The sequence below is a fragment of the Gymnoscopelus braueri genome (assembly GCF_963280865.1).
Source record: "Gymnoscopelus braueri genome assembly, chromosome: 3".
Lineage (NCBI taxonomy): Eukaryota > Metazoa > Chordata > Actinopteri > Myctophiformes > Myctophidae > Gymnoscopelus > Gymnoscopelus braueri.
The window spans coordinates 25,827,645-25,848,920 of NC_137612.1; the positions used below are offsets into that span (position 1 = coordinate 25,827,645).

Here is a 21,276-nt window from a genome sequence, read left to right on the forward strand (position 1 = left end):
TGTTGGAGCGACTCAGTGTGGCTGCAGAGTTCCTGTGCAACCTCTTCCAGAGAGAGATAGAGACACTAGAAACTCTGCTGGAGACACAAAACAAACTGTGTAGACTTGGCCCTTTGAAATCAAATGTATTTTGGTCCTAAAAATATATATATATATATATATATATATATATATATATATATATATATATATATATATATATATATTTTTTTTTGCATTAGTCGACTGCCAGTCGACTATTGGCAATTAGTCGCCAATTAGATTCGACTAAACAAATCCTTAGTCGGGGACAGGCCTACAACAGGGGAAGAAAAGTGCTTTTATACTTGATCCTTATACTTGATCATAATCTACACACATTTCAGTACCAAACGGCAATAAGAAAATATCATTATGGTCAGAATGTTTACCTTTACAGGTATATTAGGAGTACTGTATGGTATTATACAATAATATAGTAGTTGATTACAAGAACTAGAATAAGTTAGCTCTAGAGGCTGATGTGATTATTGTATGATCTCCTCACAGAGTGATAGAAAAAACAGAGCGAAGGAATGACTTACCGGCTGGATGATTCACTCACGGGAACATCTGTTGGGATGACAAACAAGCATGTTAAAAAATGTACACGTCAGGAAGATTCTTCTCGTCTACCATAACCTGGTGTCCCTATTTTAGGCATGTCATTATAGGTGAAATATTATTATTATTATTATTATTATTTATTTTACAAGGTAACAACATGTCCCATCGCTTTGAGAGTTTGTCGCTTGGCTATTTTCACCATGCAACATCATCATACAATGGAGTATAAAATAGCACATAATTGTTAAGTTAGGATACTATTACATACAGTACTGAGTCATAATGATTTACAGTGAATTTGGAATACATGATCAAGATATAAACAGATATTTTATAGAGACAGCATTTAGTAACATATGGATCACTGAAAACTTACTAACACTTTATTATGTTTCTAATACATAATACAGCATATGTATTAACTATGTATTAGTTATTGGTTGTGAGACATTCTTGTTATTATTATAATTATTATGTAATTAGCACTTCCACAGTTTAATAAATAGGTTTTAGTCACTGGAATAAGACTACTGTGAAATACTGTGAATGTAAAGCATTACCAAAACTGAGTAGAAGTGAAACTACAATGATCTATCTCCTAAGAGAGCGCTATATAAACACCAGTCCTCTGGTGTGGGCAGGGCCTGAATCCCTCACCAACTCCCTCTACTGCTTGCTTATGTAACAAGCTTCCTCTACACATCATTACAACATCTACAATTCCCCCACTTATCGGATTACCACAGATACAGCACAGTCCACATGGTTTAAAAAAGCCTCTTAATTAATCACTAATCCCTTCGTTTTGTCAGTGGAAGATCTCAGAGATTTTAATCTCACTTCTTTATCTGGTCAGAGGTGCAATTACCAGGGCTGTTGGCTTGGAAACATTACCCAGGTAGCTAATACATGATACTGATATCTGCATGACTTCATCCAATTAACTGTGCTTTATGCCGGACTGCCTAAGGAAGTAAAGAAATCCCTTTAAGTGAGGCTAAAAACACATGTACAGTGTGTGGGGATGACAGGCCGTGATGCTGATATCAACATTATGTTGATGGCGTATCAAAGCACAGCATTCAGCTGAGGGAACACAGCAACTCAATATCATGCTCATGAACATCTTGATGTCATGTACAGTATGTATGTATGGTCGTTGCAAGGAACAGACTTGTGACCAGGACACCCTCATGCTTCCCTATCCTGTACAAGAAAACAAACATTACACGCACATGACAGGCATTTGCGAGATAAGCTTTATCAGAACAGCGAGTTAGTTGATAAGAGCTGCAACTGTCGATGCTATTCTTTTATTTTATTTTTTATATCAACACATAAATTAACCACCTTACTTTGTCGCACAACGGTGTCGTGCAAAAATATTATATTAAAAGGGCGGACCGGCAGACCACGTCGTCACGCTCATGTCGCGATGACTCAACCATGGCTCGACTTCTAGTAGTGAGAATAGCCGATCTTGTAGAACGGCTATTTTCATTATTTTTTGACTTCTTTTGAAACTTTTCGGCTATAATGCCCAAAATAGAGATCGATTATTAATCGATTATTTTATAAAATGATCGATTATCAGTAAAAAAAATATATAATAGATTAGTTCGACTAACTGTTGCAGTCCTAGAGTGGACATTTTGATTAGCTTATGCTTGTTATGGGGTTTGACCTTGTAACCTTTTGGGGTCTGTGTAACATCCGTTAGCTGTCTTTTTGGAACCTATCGCACTCTGTTGTCTGTTAGAACTACAATTACCAGAATTCTATTCAAAACAAAAGCACGGACATTAGTGATGTGCGGGTCGGGTTTTTTCATGACCCGCCCCGCCCCAACCCGCGACGGAACGCGACCCGCCTCAACCCGCCCCGCGAACCCATATATAAATCTATGGCTCAACCCGCCCCGCGACCCGCGGTGGGAATATATATATATATTATATAGCGCTCTTTTAAGTACCCAAAGTCCCTTTAAATGTCTACAGTAGCACAACATTGTCATGGGCTGAATAAACAAGCATGTTGGTCAAAATAGGGTTTTTTTTTTTTTTTTTCGTGGAGAGCGGCTGACCCGCTCACCCTCAGCCCGCATAATTTTCTCTGAAATCCTGACTCGACCTACCCGCGCCGCGGGTTGACCCGCGGGTCCCGCGGGTTACGGGTCGACCCGCTCATCACTAACGGACATACTGCTCCAAAACAAATCTACAGGGTCCTAGCGCAGGTTATTTTGTATTGCGTATTAACTTGTATTAACTTTAAAATATATAAATAAATAAAATAAGTTCTGCTAAATGTCCGACTGATGACTAAAAATAGAGTTTAGATTAAAAAATGTTAAATTACTTTTAAGGGGATCTATTGTTAACTACAGTATGTTCCCATTATGACCATTGATATGCTCTAAAAGTGTGGAAAACATTATGTTTAATTTCATCTCATTAAAGCTTGCCTTACCTGTACAGGCATTAAGGACTGCATCCTTAGAGGGATTTGTCTCCTGCCCAGCAGGAGTCAGTACAGTAGGAAGCAGTTGTGAGTTAACAGAGGTCGTCTTCGGGACATCATCTCGCATTTGACTGTATGTGTTCACAGAGGACCCAACGGGTTTAACCTCGGTAGCAGACGACTGGACAGATTTGACCAGATCTGAGGGGATCTTCTTGTTCTCTGTGTCCACATTGTCCTCCTCAGTGCTGTCCTCAAACTCAAATGGCTCCCCTTGCTCTTCATCCTCATCCTCCTCGTCCTCCTTATTCTGCGTCTGCTGAGGCTCCGCAGTGGACATAACGTCTGTAACAGAGATAAGGCCACTGTGTGTAAATATAACTGATGTCCACTATTTTCTGAAAAGTGTGAAACTTGCACAGCCAAAATGATTAACATAGCACATTGTGGCTGTGTCACCTGAAAGCACAAAATTAATGTTCATAGTTATGCTGATATATATATCTGCATCCCCAGATGATTTTAGCTCCATTTTGACACCTTAGTGAAGTGTACAAGATTTCTGACATAAATAATACATGGATGTCAGAATGTTTCCTACAGTTGAATGAAGAACAAATATTTTAGTGATTGGGGGCAGAGGTTCAGAGAGAGAAAGTGTAAAATGACAATCACTTGCACTCAACACCAAGAACCAGGAGAACCAGTCTACATCAGAAATGCACACAACATTAGTTTTCGGTTAATTTGTTTTCGTTTTTAACCATTGCTCAACATATTAAGGATTATGGCTAGAGTTCAATATTTTCTCTCTCACGGTTATACTTAAATGTTAGTGCATGGATGGTTTATTGCTAGCAGGCTTGATTACAGTAATGGGAGTGCACATCCTCCTTTTCCTGATAAAGATATTTTGATTGAAACGTCAAATAAACAGCAATAAACAAGTGGAGCTGAGAACCAGTGTGTGGACTTTATTCTTTATTGTTGAATGTTGATCACTGTAACGCTCTCCTGTCTAGTCTATAAAAAAAAGCAGTTGGTCAGTTACAACTTGCAGAGCACAGCAGCATGCATGCTGAAGAAGACCAGATGGCGAACCCCCATAACACCCATTTTGAAGTCCCTGCATTGATTGCGGTTTGTTTTAGAATCGATTTTAGGTGTAGTGTAATACTTTAGTCAATCATTTAAATCACTAAATGACTAAAGGTCAACTGATGAGGGTCAACTAACCAAAAGCTATAATGTTCTCTGGTCCCGGCACAAACTATGACACTTTGCTTAACAACAGTGGCGAGTAAGTTAGCAACACTGTATCTAATGTAACAATCAGTATTGTGCTAAATAATGTGAAGCCTGCAGAGCTAGTTCAGGGAGACAACTCAAGGCAGCACTCCTGATCAGGTGATCAGTCACATGCACACTTCATCTGATTGGAACGGGCTATTTAAACCTCCCTGCTTAGTGCTCATTCTGCTTGTTACTGCTCTGCCATTGTGATAGTCTGCTGTGATGCTGCTGCTTTGTGCTTAGCCCCATGAACTTCGACCACCACCCCAGTATCCACCTGTGGGCTCCGTTTCTACTGTATATGATTCTCTTAGTGGGGGTCTTGCTATTTCATTCCCTGTAATATATATTTGGCAGATCATTTATAAATCTACTTATACTTTAATATATTTATGCCCTATAAATATACTATTTATGCTCAATAAATGTCTGACTTAACTATTACATATTGGAAAATGCTTCAGAGATGAAATCCACAGGCAGCTAACTAAATCTATCCCTTTGAATCTGCTCAGAGCTGTGAAGCCAACGTCCCACGCATGCATAACGGATTTACTTTATGCAGTGCAAAAGTTTTAACTATATTCTGTAATCACAACTTCAGAATGTATCCCAAAACGCCCCAACAATTCTGAACTTTGCTTGACTTAGATTGATTAAAACTAAAATAATTTAAACACAGCCGAATAGCATATATTGTATACTAATACTTTCCCAACCAGGACAGAGGGAGATAAAGAGAACAGGGGATTATGTTCCCAGCACTGTAAACATAACATATGGCTATGAGAAATACGGTTAGCTAAATTAAAAAGAGTCTGAGAAGGCTTAGTGGCAGATTAATTAAGATATCTACACCCGTTTACACTGATGACAATAGTGCCTTCAGTTTTCTATAGGAGACAATGTCCTCAGGATAAGAAAGCGACAGGCACTTTTACATGCTTTCTTAAGTCTTGAGCAAAGGTCTTTGTGGCTGTAACGTAAACCTTTTTTTAAAAAAAATCATTGCAGACGGGTGATAAGTGTTTGGGAACAGCATTTTTTTACAGCGTGGCTCTGCAAGAGGAAAATCTGAATCATCTGAAAAATACTGTAAATAAATCTGTTTTGTTACTATTTCAGTAAAAGCACAGTCATATAATACAGTACAGTAGGTAGCATTTTTCGGAGGAAGAGAAAAGGTGAGGAAGAGTGTGTGTGGCACTGGCCACAATGAGACAGACCGTTGACACTGGCTCTGCGCTCCCTACAGGGGGGACTTACTCCTCCCTTTGCCACATACAGTAAACTTGCTCCGTGAAAGTTTAAGAATGTATGTGAGGAAACTGTTGCAATACATGAAACGTGGCTCTCAACAGCCTGTGGACGGTGGATGGAACGGTGTGGTGGATGCATCTTGCCGTTAGTAAGATACTAAGATCCATCAAACCCCAGTGTGTTGACAAGTATTGTCAACTTCGACCTGCAAGTGAGAAACTCAAAGTGGGCAAGTTGAGAAACAGCTGTTGACAAAGTGGGCGGGGGATACATTGATCAGCCCCAATGTGTCTGAGGTTCTGACACATGAAAGCTTAACGTGAACCGTAGGTCGTACAATCAACATCTTTTTTCCCTGGATTCCATGGATCATGACGACATTTATAGGTCCTGTTTGTGCCAGATTACATTTTCTGCAATTTTTTTGCAATTACTCCTACAGACTTTGTCGAAACCTCACACAAATCGGTACACATTATCTCTGGGGTCATGTGATCAAGATGTACAAGTTAGATTTTTCAGATCCCATTCCAAGTGGCTATGACCAAAGTTTACGGGCCCTGGCTAGGCAACACGGCCTGGCGGAGACCTGTGCTCTGAGGAGCACACTTTTCTAGCCTTATGTTAGGTTTGGTAATAGCTGTACTACTCTCAGAGGAAAGCTCAGTCAGTCAATCAGTGTGTATTGTAATGGTATGTTTGGCCCTGAGCATGGTGACTCAAATTCATTACAGCATTGGCTGATATGGCAATAAAATATGCAATATTGAACTGTGAACATACTAAGCTCTGTAGAAGTCAAGTGTACTACTCCTAGGCCCCGGTGATGTCGTGTACACCATCTGCTTTGCATTTTGATTAGTGCTGAACTACTTCCTAGCTGGAACATTCCTGAGCCTGATAGGGCAGTTTGCCGGGGCCCCTGGGAAATAACACCACGGATAGGAGGGCTGAACACATGCCGGCCCACCGGCCCAGGCGGGAAAACAGTCTAGTCCGGGAAAGGCTTTTTCTTGGAGATTGTATAAAATGCATTGCCAGATCCAAAATCATGAACCTAATCATTTCCATGAGCCAACTCCTATTGTTTACTCCTGCCAGTGCCTCCTTGACAACTAAATGTGGACTTGGACATGATGTCAGTAAACAGACTGACCGGATCATGAATATCCAATACATTTTTTAACTTGTATTAATTGCCTGTGTGGTTAATCAAAAATCATAACAAGTGTGTTGAGTTGTTGAGAGTTCTGCACCCGGTGCAAAAATTCCATTTGAAATCAACAGTGGGAAGGAACCCATGGCGCAGGTAACTTCCGCGTTGGCCTAAGTAAAAGACGTCATAAGCATTCGTCATCCCAGTAGCACTCCATTGGCCAATGGCCAACGATAGAAAACTGTACTGCAGATGTACTGGGCAGCTCTCAACTCTCAAGTATGAATGTGTATCTGTTTGCGTGTTAAACCAGATGTTGTTGTTGTTGTAAAATAGCATTTCTCTACAGTTAACCACTTTCAACCAAGAAAATAGCTAAAATGGCAGATCTACAAGGTCACAACGTGTCGGCCTGTTGTGAGCTTGTAGATCGGCTAATTTGGCTATTTGTCATACAACGTTATAGGGCTCAAGTGGTTAAATAAAGCAATATCAATAAACCATACTGAGCTGCTTACAAGTGTGACATGGGTGTGTTCCCATACTATAGGTCCATCTAACTGATTTAGCCTCTGGGCCAATGGAACTCCTCTGTACCACATACACAGTTTCTCCACCCGGCCCACTCATTGGTCTAATTAACAATGACTCTTTTGTGGATGGAAAAAAAGCCCTCAGTTGAGCCGCAGAAAGCATTGTTTCTGCATTGGTCACCATAGCACTGCTTAGCTCACACTAGGTCATCAAGGCTGGGGTTGGATTGTACAGATGCAGTCATTGTAGGAGTCCTGCTTTTTACTGCATGCTTACAGAACCACAGATGTATTTTTTGCTCCATCCCGCAAGGAATTGCGTGGACATAATATTAAGTTTTGCTCTCGCGTCAGGACAAGGAATGGTGTGACAACTAGTTGGTTGTAATATGTCAGTTTATTGCTAAAAAATAAAAAGAGAAAAAAAAGACCATACTAATGCCATCATGGCTATTTGCAGGATGCAAACCTGAAGGGAGTCCTCTACAATGCCCACCACAGTACTTTTACGTTATTTTCTATACTATACTGTATAGTGCAGTAATGTATGATACAGTAGATGTGAAGGGAGACTTGTACAATGGCTACCACTGTATAAAGCACTAATGTGGCAGATAAATACGTGATAAGTGCATTAAGGGGGACATCGGACTTCCACAATGGCACCCTGTGTACTGTGTGTGGTATAGTGGAGACCGTCTTGGCGTGAAAGAATGAAAGATCTGTGTGTGCAAATCCATTTTGACTTTAGAGGAAAGCTACTGCCTCTCTGCCTGAGCTTCATAGGAGCCTGCAATGTCGTGTGTAATAGGAAATAATGGCCACACTTAAACAGACGCAAGCCATGCTGTCCGACTAATCACCCCTAATTGCCCAGCAGAGCAGACTGTCATCATCGAACAAGCAGAAGCCTGCATTTCCCTCACATCTTTGAGATGGCAAGATGATCTCCCATCTCGTTATTGGAAATCAACAAGAGCTGAAAAGGTTCAACCGATTCATAGCTAAAACTACTGCAAAAAGTTAAACGCTGGAAAACAGAAGGAGGAAAAAAAACACACCTCAAAATTCTAAATGACAGGTGTTTTTAAAAATGTAGTTGGAAGGCATACGTTTGGACATATCATCAAACAGTTATCAACTAAAGAAAACAAAGAGCCTCAAGGGTAGCTCTGTATGAAAGCTGCTCTTGAGAGAAAATAGCATACATCACACAATGGAGATGAATCCAGCTCTAACACACCCCATCTCTGACCTACATAAAACCCTGAAAACTCTTCCACCGTGTGCCAAATGCGGTAATGGTGTATTTGTACAGGAGGAGAGTTTATAGGAGAGTTTAGTGTACTAGACACTAACTGAATGAGTAATCTCTATCTTTAAGCTACAGAAGATGTTCTATGCTCAGCTCTAAAATTCTGCAGTGTTGAGACGTGTGAAGGTTTGAAGTGCTTGGGGTGTCATGGTCAATCAATGAATCAATTTTACAGTCCGGCCTTGGTCGGCCAAAGGCTGGAGACTATGTTTTCGCCCCTGTCCGTCCGTCAGTGTGTCTGTGAGCTGCTTATCTCCGGCACCGATTGGCATGAAACTTTGCACGCACAGTGCACACTCCCAGTAGGAGTTTATATAGTGACAAATCACAACAAGTTGTCTCAAGATACTTTACTTATAGATCAGATCAAGACCATTCTTTTAAAGACCCCCCCCCACACACACACACACACACACACACACACACACACACATTTTCAAATAAAATAAAATTAATAAAACCTTTTTACATTATGCCCATTTCATTGCCACAAAGATTAAATAAAGCTTGATCTTCTGTCATAGCTTAATTAGAGTACAAGCAACATTTAAATTCACAAGGCATAAACAGAAATCACTTGGTTGAATCACTTATCAACCACTTATTGGGCTCAAGTCAGTTATTCAAACTCAGTTGCTGCAAATAAGCTCAGTTGCAAATGGGTATATAGCCCATGATAGTGGTATGTTTGTGCATCTGTAGACAAACTACACAGATATTGGTCAGAGGGAAGTATTGTCAATAGACAATGCCTCAGAACGGCAGCTGGTGAAGACTGAATAAACAGCATTGTATTCTAATAGAAAGACCTCAAGAAACAGCTCTGCTTCAGGCCTTTCCTTAATAGAAGATGTCTACAACTGCCACAACCCTCTCTTGTCAGAGCCTAAAAGAGATGGGGGTCCTTGGACAACAACAAACAGTTCCAGGCAAACACAAATCAACCTCTGGCATTCCTCCTTCCGCCACTCTATAGCTCGTTTCCCAGGCGACATCCTATCAAGGGATACGAATGTGACTCAGCCAATTTAGGAACTGCAAACGGCTTCAGAGAGAACAGACTGACTACATCATCCTCTCGGCTGTCAAGAGGCATAGCAGTCTGAGTGGGAGGCTCGCCAGAGATTTGTATTTTTTATGTATTCTCTTAGATTTACCGTAATAGTAACCCCACCACATTTACCAGTAGATCACAGAAAAAGCTAGACTTATGCAACGTATATTACACATTTTAATTTAACATCATGTTGCCCACTTAGATCAGCTAACACGGGAAGTCTGTTCGTGCCTTCTTTAAAACACTGTGGCCAACACTCCACACGATAGTCTAGCTCTCAAGCGAAAGAGGAATACCCTCTCAGTCAGCTGCACACTCACTCCCCATTTTTCGACCGGAGTCTGAATACTAATACCCCTTACTTACCTCACCCCCTAGGACTCCTCATTCCTTCCTTGTATCCTATTTATTCAGTTGATTTGTTATTTAGATTTTCTTTGCTTGACCACTAACACTAAGAAGGTTATAGATAGCATATTGTTTAGACAGATGCCACATCTTATGTTTACTTGGTATCCTAGTTTCATTGAGGCACTTCATTGTTTTCTTTGCACTCATGGACTTGATCATATGACCATTTTACTCAGTCATTTGATGACTAGGGTTCTTGCAATTTACTGTGATCTCGCTCTGGATAATAAACAGTGTCTGTTAAATGCCTAAATTGTAAATTGTAAACACAACAGTAATATCTACTCAATGTCTAAATCAATGCGGTTTCTTGTAGGTTTGCCAGGTAGTTGGGGTCGATGTGGAATTCTGGGTTCTGTGGCGACAAACTGCGCCCACGACATTTATTAAACAATAAAATCTCTAAAGCATGGCCTCTGTCAGCCCAGAGCCCTTGGAATCGCCCCAGTGCATCCAGTACCAGCAGCACTGGACCTGCTTAGGCATGCACAGATCTATTATTCATACAGGAGTCGATGTGGCCTTCAGCTGCCCTCAGATATGAAGAGGAGTGGCATGTCTGCTAATGTAAGTCCAGCACAGCGGTGGTGAGGCAGTGCTGGTAGTGGCAGAGTGTCATATTAGTCAAGGACACAGTGGGAATAACGGCCACCTCCTCCTTGCCATCTGGACTCACAGTAACTGCACAGACAACACTGCACTGGATCCACCGAGGTGCTGTGCAAATATTGAACAGAGATAAAGAGAGTGCCGAGTATACTGACAGACAATGGGCCCCATTTATCGAGAAATGCCAAAGCTTTCGAATGTTCCTTTAGGAAAATGGAAGAACATTTTTAATTTACTCAAACATTTGATGTGTTTTAATCAGAGAACACATTTTGGTATTTGGTATTCATAAGCGTTTGCCATCTTTCAGCAGTTGTTCTGTAAACCTTATTGTAAGGTGTTAAAGGTGGTGTGTGTGATATTTTTGTGTGTGTGTGTGGGGGGGGGGGGTTATGTTAAAGCTGTATTCTGTAATCACTGCTATAGATTGTTTGTTAAGTAACAAAGGTCTCCCTGGCTGTATCTCCAGCTCTTTAATAAATAGAAAATATCTTTTCAGGTGGGTCACCAATCAGAAGAGAGAACGCATTTATCAACTTAAATTTGATTGTGTTCCAATTTCAATGTTTTCTGCAAATGATTTTCTTTCGTCACTTCCAATATCACTTGTTTATACTGTATGTGTTCTCTCTCCTGATTGGACGAAATTGGTATCCTGACATGAAAATGTATTTTCTGTTGGAGCTGGAGAGACAGGGTACCCCTGTTGCTGAACAAGTGAACATACAATGATTGTTATGGGAATATAGGCAACACTTATTTGAAGGAAAAATAAATGTCTTAGACCACCTCTAAAGTAAATTATGCACAACATTGCTTTAACTTTGATTGGTTGGTAAAAACAAGACAAAACGTGTCCGGTCAGTCAGTACAGAGGTCTGCAGCATTACAATTAATTTGCATTGCTTCTGTTGACAAAATGGCCAACATTTCCATGTATAAAGCCTACCAGGGTAGAAGACAGGGTTAAGCAAATATCACTGGGATTGGCATTTAAGACAGTCAAAGAGACAGTGCCCTCAATACCCTCATACCTGTCGAACTACTTCTCCAGAGTGAGTGACACCCACAACACTAGAGGGAGCGACCATGATCTGGTACCACCCAAATTTAGAACAAACATGGGAAAGTTCTCATTCTACTGCTCTGCCTTGTGGAATGCCCTGACACCATCCATAAAGGATGTATAACACTGGTTTCTTTCTATAATTGGTCTGAAAAAACATCCTACCAGGAGAACAAAAGGGGAGGTAAATGTAATTTTCCCATCTCTTTTGTACATACAGTATAGTGTTTGTATTTGCTGATGACATGTATTATTGTGTTAAATGTGTATGGTATGTTGATTAATTTAATACATGGAATAGACTACAATGGAAACAAGTCACCAGGACTTTGTGTTATCCTTTTAGCTTTAATGTCTTACTGTACCACATGCTGTTTACATTTCTGACTAATAAAGTATTCAATCATCAATCAAAAAACAAGTTCATTGACCTGGGCCTTGGGTTTCCACCTTCACAATTGTTGTCTTTGTTACCCGTCTGATAATTATATTGGCCTACGAGAGGTCTATTTTGAGCTTTGTCTGCGAGTTTGTTTGATAATATCTCCCTTTTGTTCATGGATTAACGTAGCCAGGGATAATTTTTCATTGTCATCGTGAGGACGAGTTATCTCTTCAAATGTAGCAGGCTGAATGAGTGTAAAAGGCTGCCTCTTGTGCCACAATCACAAAGCCTCACAAAAATGTCACCAGAAGTTGAAGCACCACTCCTGAAGAATAAGTGCATGTGCACTTATTCTTCAGGATGGCTCAGGCTCATAATGTTTATTTGTGGGTTTACCACACTGAATCTACAGTATTTATACTGATGTGTAGTCATTTCTGTAAACAAGTATTACAGGCTGTAGTTTACAGAACCAACAAGCAGCTTTGGCCTTGGACATTGGAAATTAGTCTAGAAATATTTAATAGAGACGATGTCACACGGCACACAGATCAGGCTCAACCCGACAAACACAACCCAAACTTTAAATATCAATATATAATATATCAATATAAAAATTCAAGGTTTAAATTAAAGAAAATGTGCACAGTCATAGAATATGTGAGTGTAATGTATGAATGAATGAGTAATGTGCCGTGGTGTGTTGAACAAAAGTAAACCAGAAACTCTGCTGGCGCAGAGTTCAAGTTACTGCCCACCACTGCAGAGACTAGAGGTTTGAATCCTCTGCAGTACCTCCGGCTTGGCCGGGCATTCTAACTAACACAATGGTGCATAACTGTAGTCCCGGGTTTCTAGTAGGTGGCATGCCTGTTTCCTGTTCCGGTTCAGTTTCCCATAGCTTTGTTTGATTGGCTTAAGCCTTACACCGACACCTTCATATGCGTTCCCTCACTGTCAGGTGGAAAGAAGTGGTTGGCTTCATGTGTATCAGTGGGGACATGTTCCCATCTACACCCTCCCTAAATAAACAACCAGTAGGGTAGGGGTCAGCAGCAACAAGGGACAACAGTACAAGGGGAACTGGGAATTGGCAGAACGAATAAATTGAGAGAAAATAGAGGGAAAAGATTAAAAGTAGTAAACAAGCAACTCAAAAGGTGGCAACTTGTGCTGTCTTGCATGACTGCATTTACTGTACTGTACTGTACGTACGCATGTATGTCTTGTCATGCGGCAGAACAGGCAGGGGTTCCAATTAATAGTGAAGGCTTTGTAGTTTCAACTCCAGGCAAGGCATGCTTGGATTGTTAATGCCTGCTGGAAGTGTTGCCATGTGGCAAGTGTAAAAGACCTCAGACTCAATAAAAAAAAAGAACGTTCTGGGGTTTCCGGCAAGCGAGGCAGAACCAGGACCCTTGTCCAAAATGCAAATCAGATGGACAGAGGACAGCCCCCCTCCACCCCGCTCTATTCTGCTCTTATGAAGCAGCGTGAAATCCCATCCAGGGAGGGGCTATTATACACCAGGAAGCAACCGTCAAACTGGAATGGTTAGGGCCAAGCTGGGGCCAAGGGGGCGGAATCTCTCTTCCCTTTTTAGCCTAGGGGGGCTGTGGGGCTGATGGTTGTGTTTTACTGTGTGACTGAAACCTACACTCCAACAGGGGTCTGGGGGAGCTACTGCAATAAATATAGCTGCAATCTGGAACTTATTTTAATCAGTATGTAAAGCCTTATTTTAATCTGTATGGTAGAATATGTTAATACAATTGTACTACTAACACATATGCAGTGGTTGGAGGTGGTCTCCTTACTCTTCCATTAGAGGGTGGTGATAGGACCCTATTTCTTGATAAAAGGTACTGGCAGAAGCTCATAAGTGGGCCGTGTGGGGATTCTGTCTTGGCCAGCAGGTATTTATTGAACCCTGGGTGCGACATGAAACTTAAGGACTGCTGAGCTGAGAGAGAGATATATATATATATATATATATATATATATATATATATATATATATATATATATATCATTTTTCCTGGTAACTGTCTCAGGAACTGTTGCAATCATAACAAGGCCTCGTGTACTCAGCTCTTGACTCTCTGTCTCAGGCTCTGGCTAAATCGTCCATGATGGTGTGTACTCAGTCAAGAGGCCACCCGGGTGTCAGCAATACCTCTCCTCATCTATCCCGTACTCTCCTCTCCTCCCTCATTCGGTCAGCTGCCCCTAGCTGTAGGGAGAGGAGGGACAGAGGAAACCGCAGAACCAATACCCCACACACACTCCATCCATGACCCCCTTTTTTGACAAAGCTCCTGTAGCCTGGCTAGCCATGCTGTGGAATAGAAAGACAGCAAGCTGGGGAGAGAACAGTCAGTGAGGTAGGTATGACGGGGAAAGACAGACAGAGAGAGAGAGAAAAAGAAAGAGAGAAGTACTGTGGAGAGGACAAGAAATATGCACCTCTCACCTCCTTGTCTCTCAGTAGTGTTTGCTCCGACTAGATTCAGGCACTCCCTGGTGACTGGTAAATCCCTGTTAACCACCCATACGCTCCCTAGTTTGTTTCACCACACTGGCAGGTCCAACAGTGTCATCCCTGGTCTCCAGCGGGGGCTGCAAGTGGCAGATAGCACACAGACGAGATTCCTGCAGTGTTTACTTTCCCACAAGTTCTTCCCTGCTCCGTGCGCGCTAGCTGTTCTGAATGAGGTAACCCCTTTGCTCCCTCCCTCTCTATCCCTCCCTCCTGCCTCTTTGGTTCTCTCCCTCTCCCTCCCTCTTGCCTCTTCTTTGGTTCTCCCCCTCTTGCCACCTCCCCACTCTGTCCCTCTGGGTTTTTTTTCTTTGTATATGGGTACTCTCTCCCTCCCTCCAACCTCTTTTATGTTCTTTCTTTCTTTGCTTCCCTCCCTCCCTTCTCATACGATCCAGACGGCCTGCTGTGTCCCAGACAGCAGCACAAAGCGCAGGCAAAGGGCTCTCAGGCGCAGCCGGCCAATGACAGAGTGAAGTCCTGCATGCGGCCAATGGAAAGCCTATGTGGGCGGTGTTTCGACCATTCGGGAGAAATATTCAGATCAAGTGGGCAGGGCAAAAATGACTAAGTAGGGCTGAGGTGAAGTTTTCTGTATGTATGTATGTATGTATGTATGTATGTATGTATGTATGTATGTATGTATGTATGTATGTATGTATGTATGTATGTATGTTACATGTTGCTGATCTGGGGTCAGTTTTTTTAAAGTCCCAACCAATGTTGGATTTTAGAAAAGGGTGTGGGAGTAAAACTGACTCCTGGTCAAAAATGTGGGACAAATTCAGTCCAGAGAATTAAAGCAGGGAGGAAAATGATTTGGAACCATGACACAGATAGTGTGTCATTGCACAATAAATAAATAAATAAAACATAGTCCAAGCCAATTGCACACAACATTATTTTAAACAATAGTATGTTACATCTGCAGTGGTTGGACGTGGTCTCCCTACTCTTCCATTGAGACATGATTGACCATGGTGTCGGTAGGACACCTACTGGTTGACAAGTAGTACTGCCTGAAGCTCATATGCCCAATATGTGCCCCAGCCATGCAGGGATTTTTTTTTGATTGATTGATTGAATACTTTATTAGTCAGAAATGTAAACAGCAAGAGGTAATGTCAGACATTTAGGCTAAAAGCACTTGTTTCCATTGTGGCCCTATTCAGTCTTGACTTAACAGTAGACTGGTCTGCCATGCAGGAGACCGGCTGGTTCGAATCCCAGTGAGGATATAAAATGTATAGATTGCAGCTTAAAGGTCGACTTCTATTGCTAGATTCAAATACATATCTGACATTATTCTATCATTAGAATGTTAGGCTACTTAAAGGGATATTTCACTTTTAAAAAATTGGGTAATTTTATCGTCTACTCTGGCTTTTGGGAGCAAACGGGACAGTTTCTAAGTTGCTTGATTCAGTATTTAGATATTTGATATTCATTTTATCAGACACGCCCCCTTCTTATACAAACCCATTGTAACTTCGAACTCCATTTTAACCATGTTAGATTAATCGGAAACATCCGTCCTTGGTTCTGGTAACTGATATTGTCCTTCTAATACGTGAGGAGACCGTGTTTTCTCAATTACTTTTTTCATTTATTTTTAAACTTCTTTTGGAAAAAAATTCAATACAATAATAAAATAAATTAATAAATGAAAAAAGTAATCAAAAAAACACGGTCGCCTCACGTATTAGGAGGGCAGTATGAGTCACCAGAACCAAGGACGGGTGTTTTCGATGAATCAAACATGTTTTTTTAGTTAGAATTGAGTTAGAAGTTGTAATGGGTTTGTATAGGAAGGGGGCGTGTCTGATAAAATGAATATCAAATATCTAAATACTGAATCAAGCAACTTAAAAACTGTTTGGGGGGCTCACAAAAGCCTGAGTAGACGATAAAATGACTTACAATTTTTTTTTTAAAGTGAAATATCCCTTCAAGGAAAACTAAAAAAAAAACTCACCTCTTGATGCTGAAAATCACTGTTTCTCCTGTCAATCACTGTTCAAGTTGCGTTCACACTTCACACATGACAGGAGTCAGTCAGGAGTAGATATTTTGAAATGTGGTGTGAATCTGGCTGTCAGGGGAGTTCTCTGGTCTTCAGACCAGACGTCTCAGATAGTAGGCCTACTGTGTGATGTGCAGTGGTGGCTGGTGGTGGTTTTGGGTGGGTGGGCGAACACATTCATTATTATAGTTCACACTGCTGCTGCAACAGCAGCAGCATCACATCCCAGATACCAAGGTAGGTACTACTGTACAGCAATTGCACTACTGTAGTAGACCTATACTTTGTTATTATGGCAAGTGCCAACTCAAGAATGGCCTGATGCAAAAAAAGAAAGAAACATCTATCTGTCTGTCTGTCTGTCTGTCTGTCTTTTCACTCACACACAAAATATGCAAGAATGATGGAATGATAGGCTAAATAACAGAACCATCAATGTCAGAAAAGGGTCCACTTATGATGCACTACAAAAGGTGTTTCAACTGTAATAGATAGCTACTGCACCTGTTGTACCACAATGTTTTGCAATTAACACATTGTGTCAAACATCATGTCCCAATTAAAACATTTTTTTAATCACCACAGCAAAGATTACAGTCATCATAGCAGAGAGACAATGTGTATTATTCAATTTGTACACAGAAAAGGAAAGGGAATGTTTGATTTAAGAGGTTTATAGGCTTGCTTGAACCTACCTTATGTATGATACGCTCACATTCCCAGCTCGTTGTTGTCTCTCTCTGCCCTCATTAGTTCAAAGATGATTTAACTTTACCAACAGCCTTGGATCACAAGACGGTCATTTGTCTTGACCGTCTTGGATGATCTTCAAAATAGTGTTTGCACATTCTCCCCTTCTGGTCCGTACATCTATATTAACGTTCAGATTTCAAATATAAAGTGCTTACCCTATGGCCACGGTTATTACAATTATGTACGGCCCCTAAGAAGTACCCGTATATTCCGTATTGTTCAATCAAAAGCATTTTAATCCAATCAGTGGCCATTTTCTCCGTATGCTTTCGACTAGGCAGCCCTACCGGTTGGGAGGTGTATTTGAAATCTGATCGTTATGTGGATGTACGGGTACTGTCGGGCTAAAAATTGAGAAAGTGTAAACACTATTTTGAAGATCATCCAAGACTGTCATGTAATATATGACAGTCTTGTATCAAGGCTACATTGACAGCTCCATGCTGTTTCCAATGTGATTGTGCTGCCTTCCTTCGTCATGTTTCCTCATTTTATCCGATAGCCTAATGTTTCAAATCCACAATACCATGTTGTGTTGGGTCCATGCATGGTTTCTCCTCTCCTCCAAAAAGCAACAATTTTTTAGCTACACTTGCTGTTTAGCCCTTTTGCAGTTACACAGAATTTGGACTATAATGTGTCCCCAGTCTCTTCACTTCCATTTGTTTCCCTTTAAAGACATAAAGAAAATGGATGAAAAAGTAAATAATCCTCCTCGTTCATCTGCGTGCAGGCAGCCATTGTTCAAACGCACTCACAACCATTTCTAATATCTATGCTCACAACAAGCAGGTAGGGGGAGTTTGTAATTGGTCAAAAGTGAATGACCTCCAGTGGTGTAAAGTAACGAAGTACATTTACTCAAGTAGGCCTACTGTCTGTACTTAAGTACAATTTCGAGGTATTTTTTTACTTTACTGGAGTATTTCCAATTTTCAGTACTTTTACTTCTATTCCACTACTATGGAGCCATTTTAGGGCCAAAAGTTTGAAGGCATCTATTGTACTTTTACTCCACTCCACTTTAGTTGCTAGTTACTTTGTAGATTTTGATTATTAGTTTATTATTTGATTAATAGCTATTTTCAAAAGATTTGTATACATTTTATAAATTTGAAAACTTGTGAAACAGGACATTCCGCATAATGACTTCTACTTTTGGTACGTTAAAGTACATTTTGATACCAATACTTTGGTACTTTTATGTTTCAAATATTTTTCATTGTTCTGACTGCCTACAGAGATATGTTCCAAACCGGGCCCTCAAGTCTTCAAGTGCTGACCTGCTCGAGGTGCCTACAATGATATATAAAAAATACGGTGAAGCAGCATTCTGCTTTTACGGACCGACAGTGTGGAATAAACTCCCATTACACTTAAGACAGGCAGCCTCTGTCGATAGCTTTAAAGCACAGCTCAAGACCTATTTCTTCACTCTTGCTTTTAGCTGATTCTTTGGTTGATTTTTAATTCCTCACTGTATTGCCTATTTTAATGTTGTTTTATCTTTGCTTTTATTTAATTTAATTTAATTTTTGTTTGCTTTATTGTTAAATTGGTTCTAACTGTAATTGTATTCTTGCTCTGTAGCACTTTGAGCTGCATTTCATGTCATGAAAGGTGCTATACAAATAAAGTTTATTATTATTATATTGTGAAGCACAGGATAGGATTATACATTCTGTTCACATGGATTGCTTCCTTTTTTTTCTTTTTTTTTTAAACAAACAGACATACACAAAATAGACAGGTAAGATGAAAAGAATACACTCAAACTTAAGCAAAAAACAAAAGGACCCCCCGCCCCCCTTCCCCCTCCCCAGAAGTGCTGCCCCAAATTACGTGCGACACGGTTACTCGAGTGAATTTTGAATTCCGGACATTTCAGTAATGGTACTTTTACTCAAATAAAAAAAAAATTGTACTTTTTCCACCACTGCTGACCTCACAGGCCACAAGTGATCTCATCTCAGTTCTAATTGGAAATAGGGAGCCCACTTTTGCTCCGCTGCCCCAGGTAGCCTCAGTCACTCCGCCGGAGAAAGTAGTCCTTTCTTGTTTAGCCTACAACAGTGTCTATTTTATTTGGAATTTGAATATGTGATTGTATTGTATGAAAATATCATATGATTTAAATACGGTTTAAAGCAGTGGTTCTCAAAGTGGGTTCCGGGTACCCCCAGTGGTCCTTGAGGGGGTTTCAGTGGTCCCCAGCAAAATTATAAATAATAGCCTATAGCATCAGAATCAGTTTAATCACTCTAACCCTATATGCAAAAGCTATTTAAAAATAGGCGATCTACAAGCTCACAACGTATCCCGATGCATTGTGAGCTTTTAGATCAGGTTTCTTTTTTATCTTGAAAACATTTTGAAGAATTTGTAATACTTTTAAAACATAGGCCTATCAACAACAACAAACTTGTATGGGGGTCCCTGGCACAAAATATTTTCACATGCGGGTCCGCAGCCAAGTAGCATAAATATTATTTTGGGGGTCCTGACAGGAAGTGCTTTTTAGTTCTATAGACCACATCCAGTAACATTTCCAGTAGGGAGAACATGTTTCATAGGATTTCAATAAGATTATGATAGAGGTGACAGAAATTAATAGCAATATTCACCTATAGGATTATATTGGAACATTGGAAAACTCCTGTCTTGTAGGAATTCAAAATCCTATTCACCTGTTTCCTAGGCTGTGTGTTTTCCACTTCCTGTCGATTTCATTGCATATCATTGGTCATCTGACCAGTTTCATTGGATTTCATTGGATCAAATCGACAGGAAGTGGAAAACACACAGCCTAGGAAACAGGTGAATAGGATTCTGGAAAACTCCTACGGGCGCGGTCCCACCAAAACATGGTCGGCCGCTGTTAAACTCAGGTTGTGCGCGGCCACAGTTTTTTGCAGCCAGCGCATTCTAAATAAACGGAGTGACCCACCTGTCACTCACTTTTAGGACCCTCCCATGCAACAGCTACAACCAGTTGCTCTATCGCAAGCACCATGTCGCTTCCTGAGTCTTGGGACGGTCCACCTTCGCTTTTACCCGATTGGACAGAGGGGGAAAAGCAGCATAGAGCGCATAAACGCGAGATGTGCGCGACACGCGGAAAGAACCGCAAGACCATGAATCCACATATGCATTGACAAAGCATTGGCAGATTCCGCCCCATAGGTTAAATAAAAGTGCAGTGGGACCGCGCTCTACCGGATTCTTATAGGAATTCAGAATCCTATCCACAAGTTTTCTAGGGCATTGTGGGCATCCCTTTCTGTCGATTTGATCAGGGATCACATCGACAGGAAGTGATGCCCACAATGCCCTAGGAAACTTGTGGATAGGAATTCCATTGGAACATTGGAAAATCCTATAGGATTCTTATAGGAATTTCATAATCCTATAGGAATGTTATTGGAACATTGGAAAATCCTATAGGATTCTTATAGGAATTTCATATTATAGGATTCTATTGGAAATTTGGAAGATCCTATAGGATATTTTGACTATATAGGGAGGTTATTACTGTATACATTTGAGCATTTGTTTTCTGACTGCATAATAGACCTTGCCAGTGGAACTGCGTTGCTAGGGAACAGTTTGGGTTCAAGTTCATTTCCTGTCAGCTACTGATATTCACAAACACTGCAACAGGAAATAAATTGGACCCATTTAGAATGTGTACGTTGTCAAGTGTGATAAGGCCTAGTCTGTGTCTGTGTGTCTAACGTGATGTCTTACATTAGTATTCCTTTTTCTTCACCTAATCACAGTAACAGTATCGAAGGCTCATATTGTTTGTGACGTGAAGCATGGCAACACAGA

The 21,276-nt window shown here is 40.7% G+C and overlaps 1 protein-coding gene across 3 annotated transcripts in view; it reads right to left on the minus strand.

Annotated features, from left to right (window-relative positions):
• arhgef10la (Rho guanine nucleotide exchange factor (GEF) 10-like a) overlaps nt 1-14,777 on the minus strand; it is a 186,157-nt gene extending 171,380 nt beyond the window's left edge. For all 3 annotated transcript variants that reach the window (XM_080423025.1, XM_080423026.1, XM_080423024.1), the window contains exons 1-3: nt 14,604-14,777; nt 3,055-3,390; nt 564-591 (exon numbers count right to left, since the gene is read on the minus strand). In XM_080423025.1, the coding sequence (XP_080279151.1) occupies nt 564-591; nt 3,055-3,385 (359 nt within the window). In that variant the 5' untranslated portion in view covers nt 3,386-3,390; nt 14,604-14,777. The remainder of the gene's footprint in view (nt 1-563; nt 592-3,054; nt 3,391-14,603) is intronic.
• Nucleotides 14,778-21,276: the final 6,499 nt, after the last annotated feature.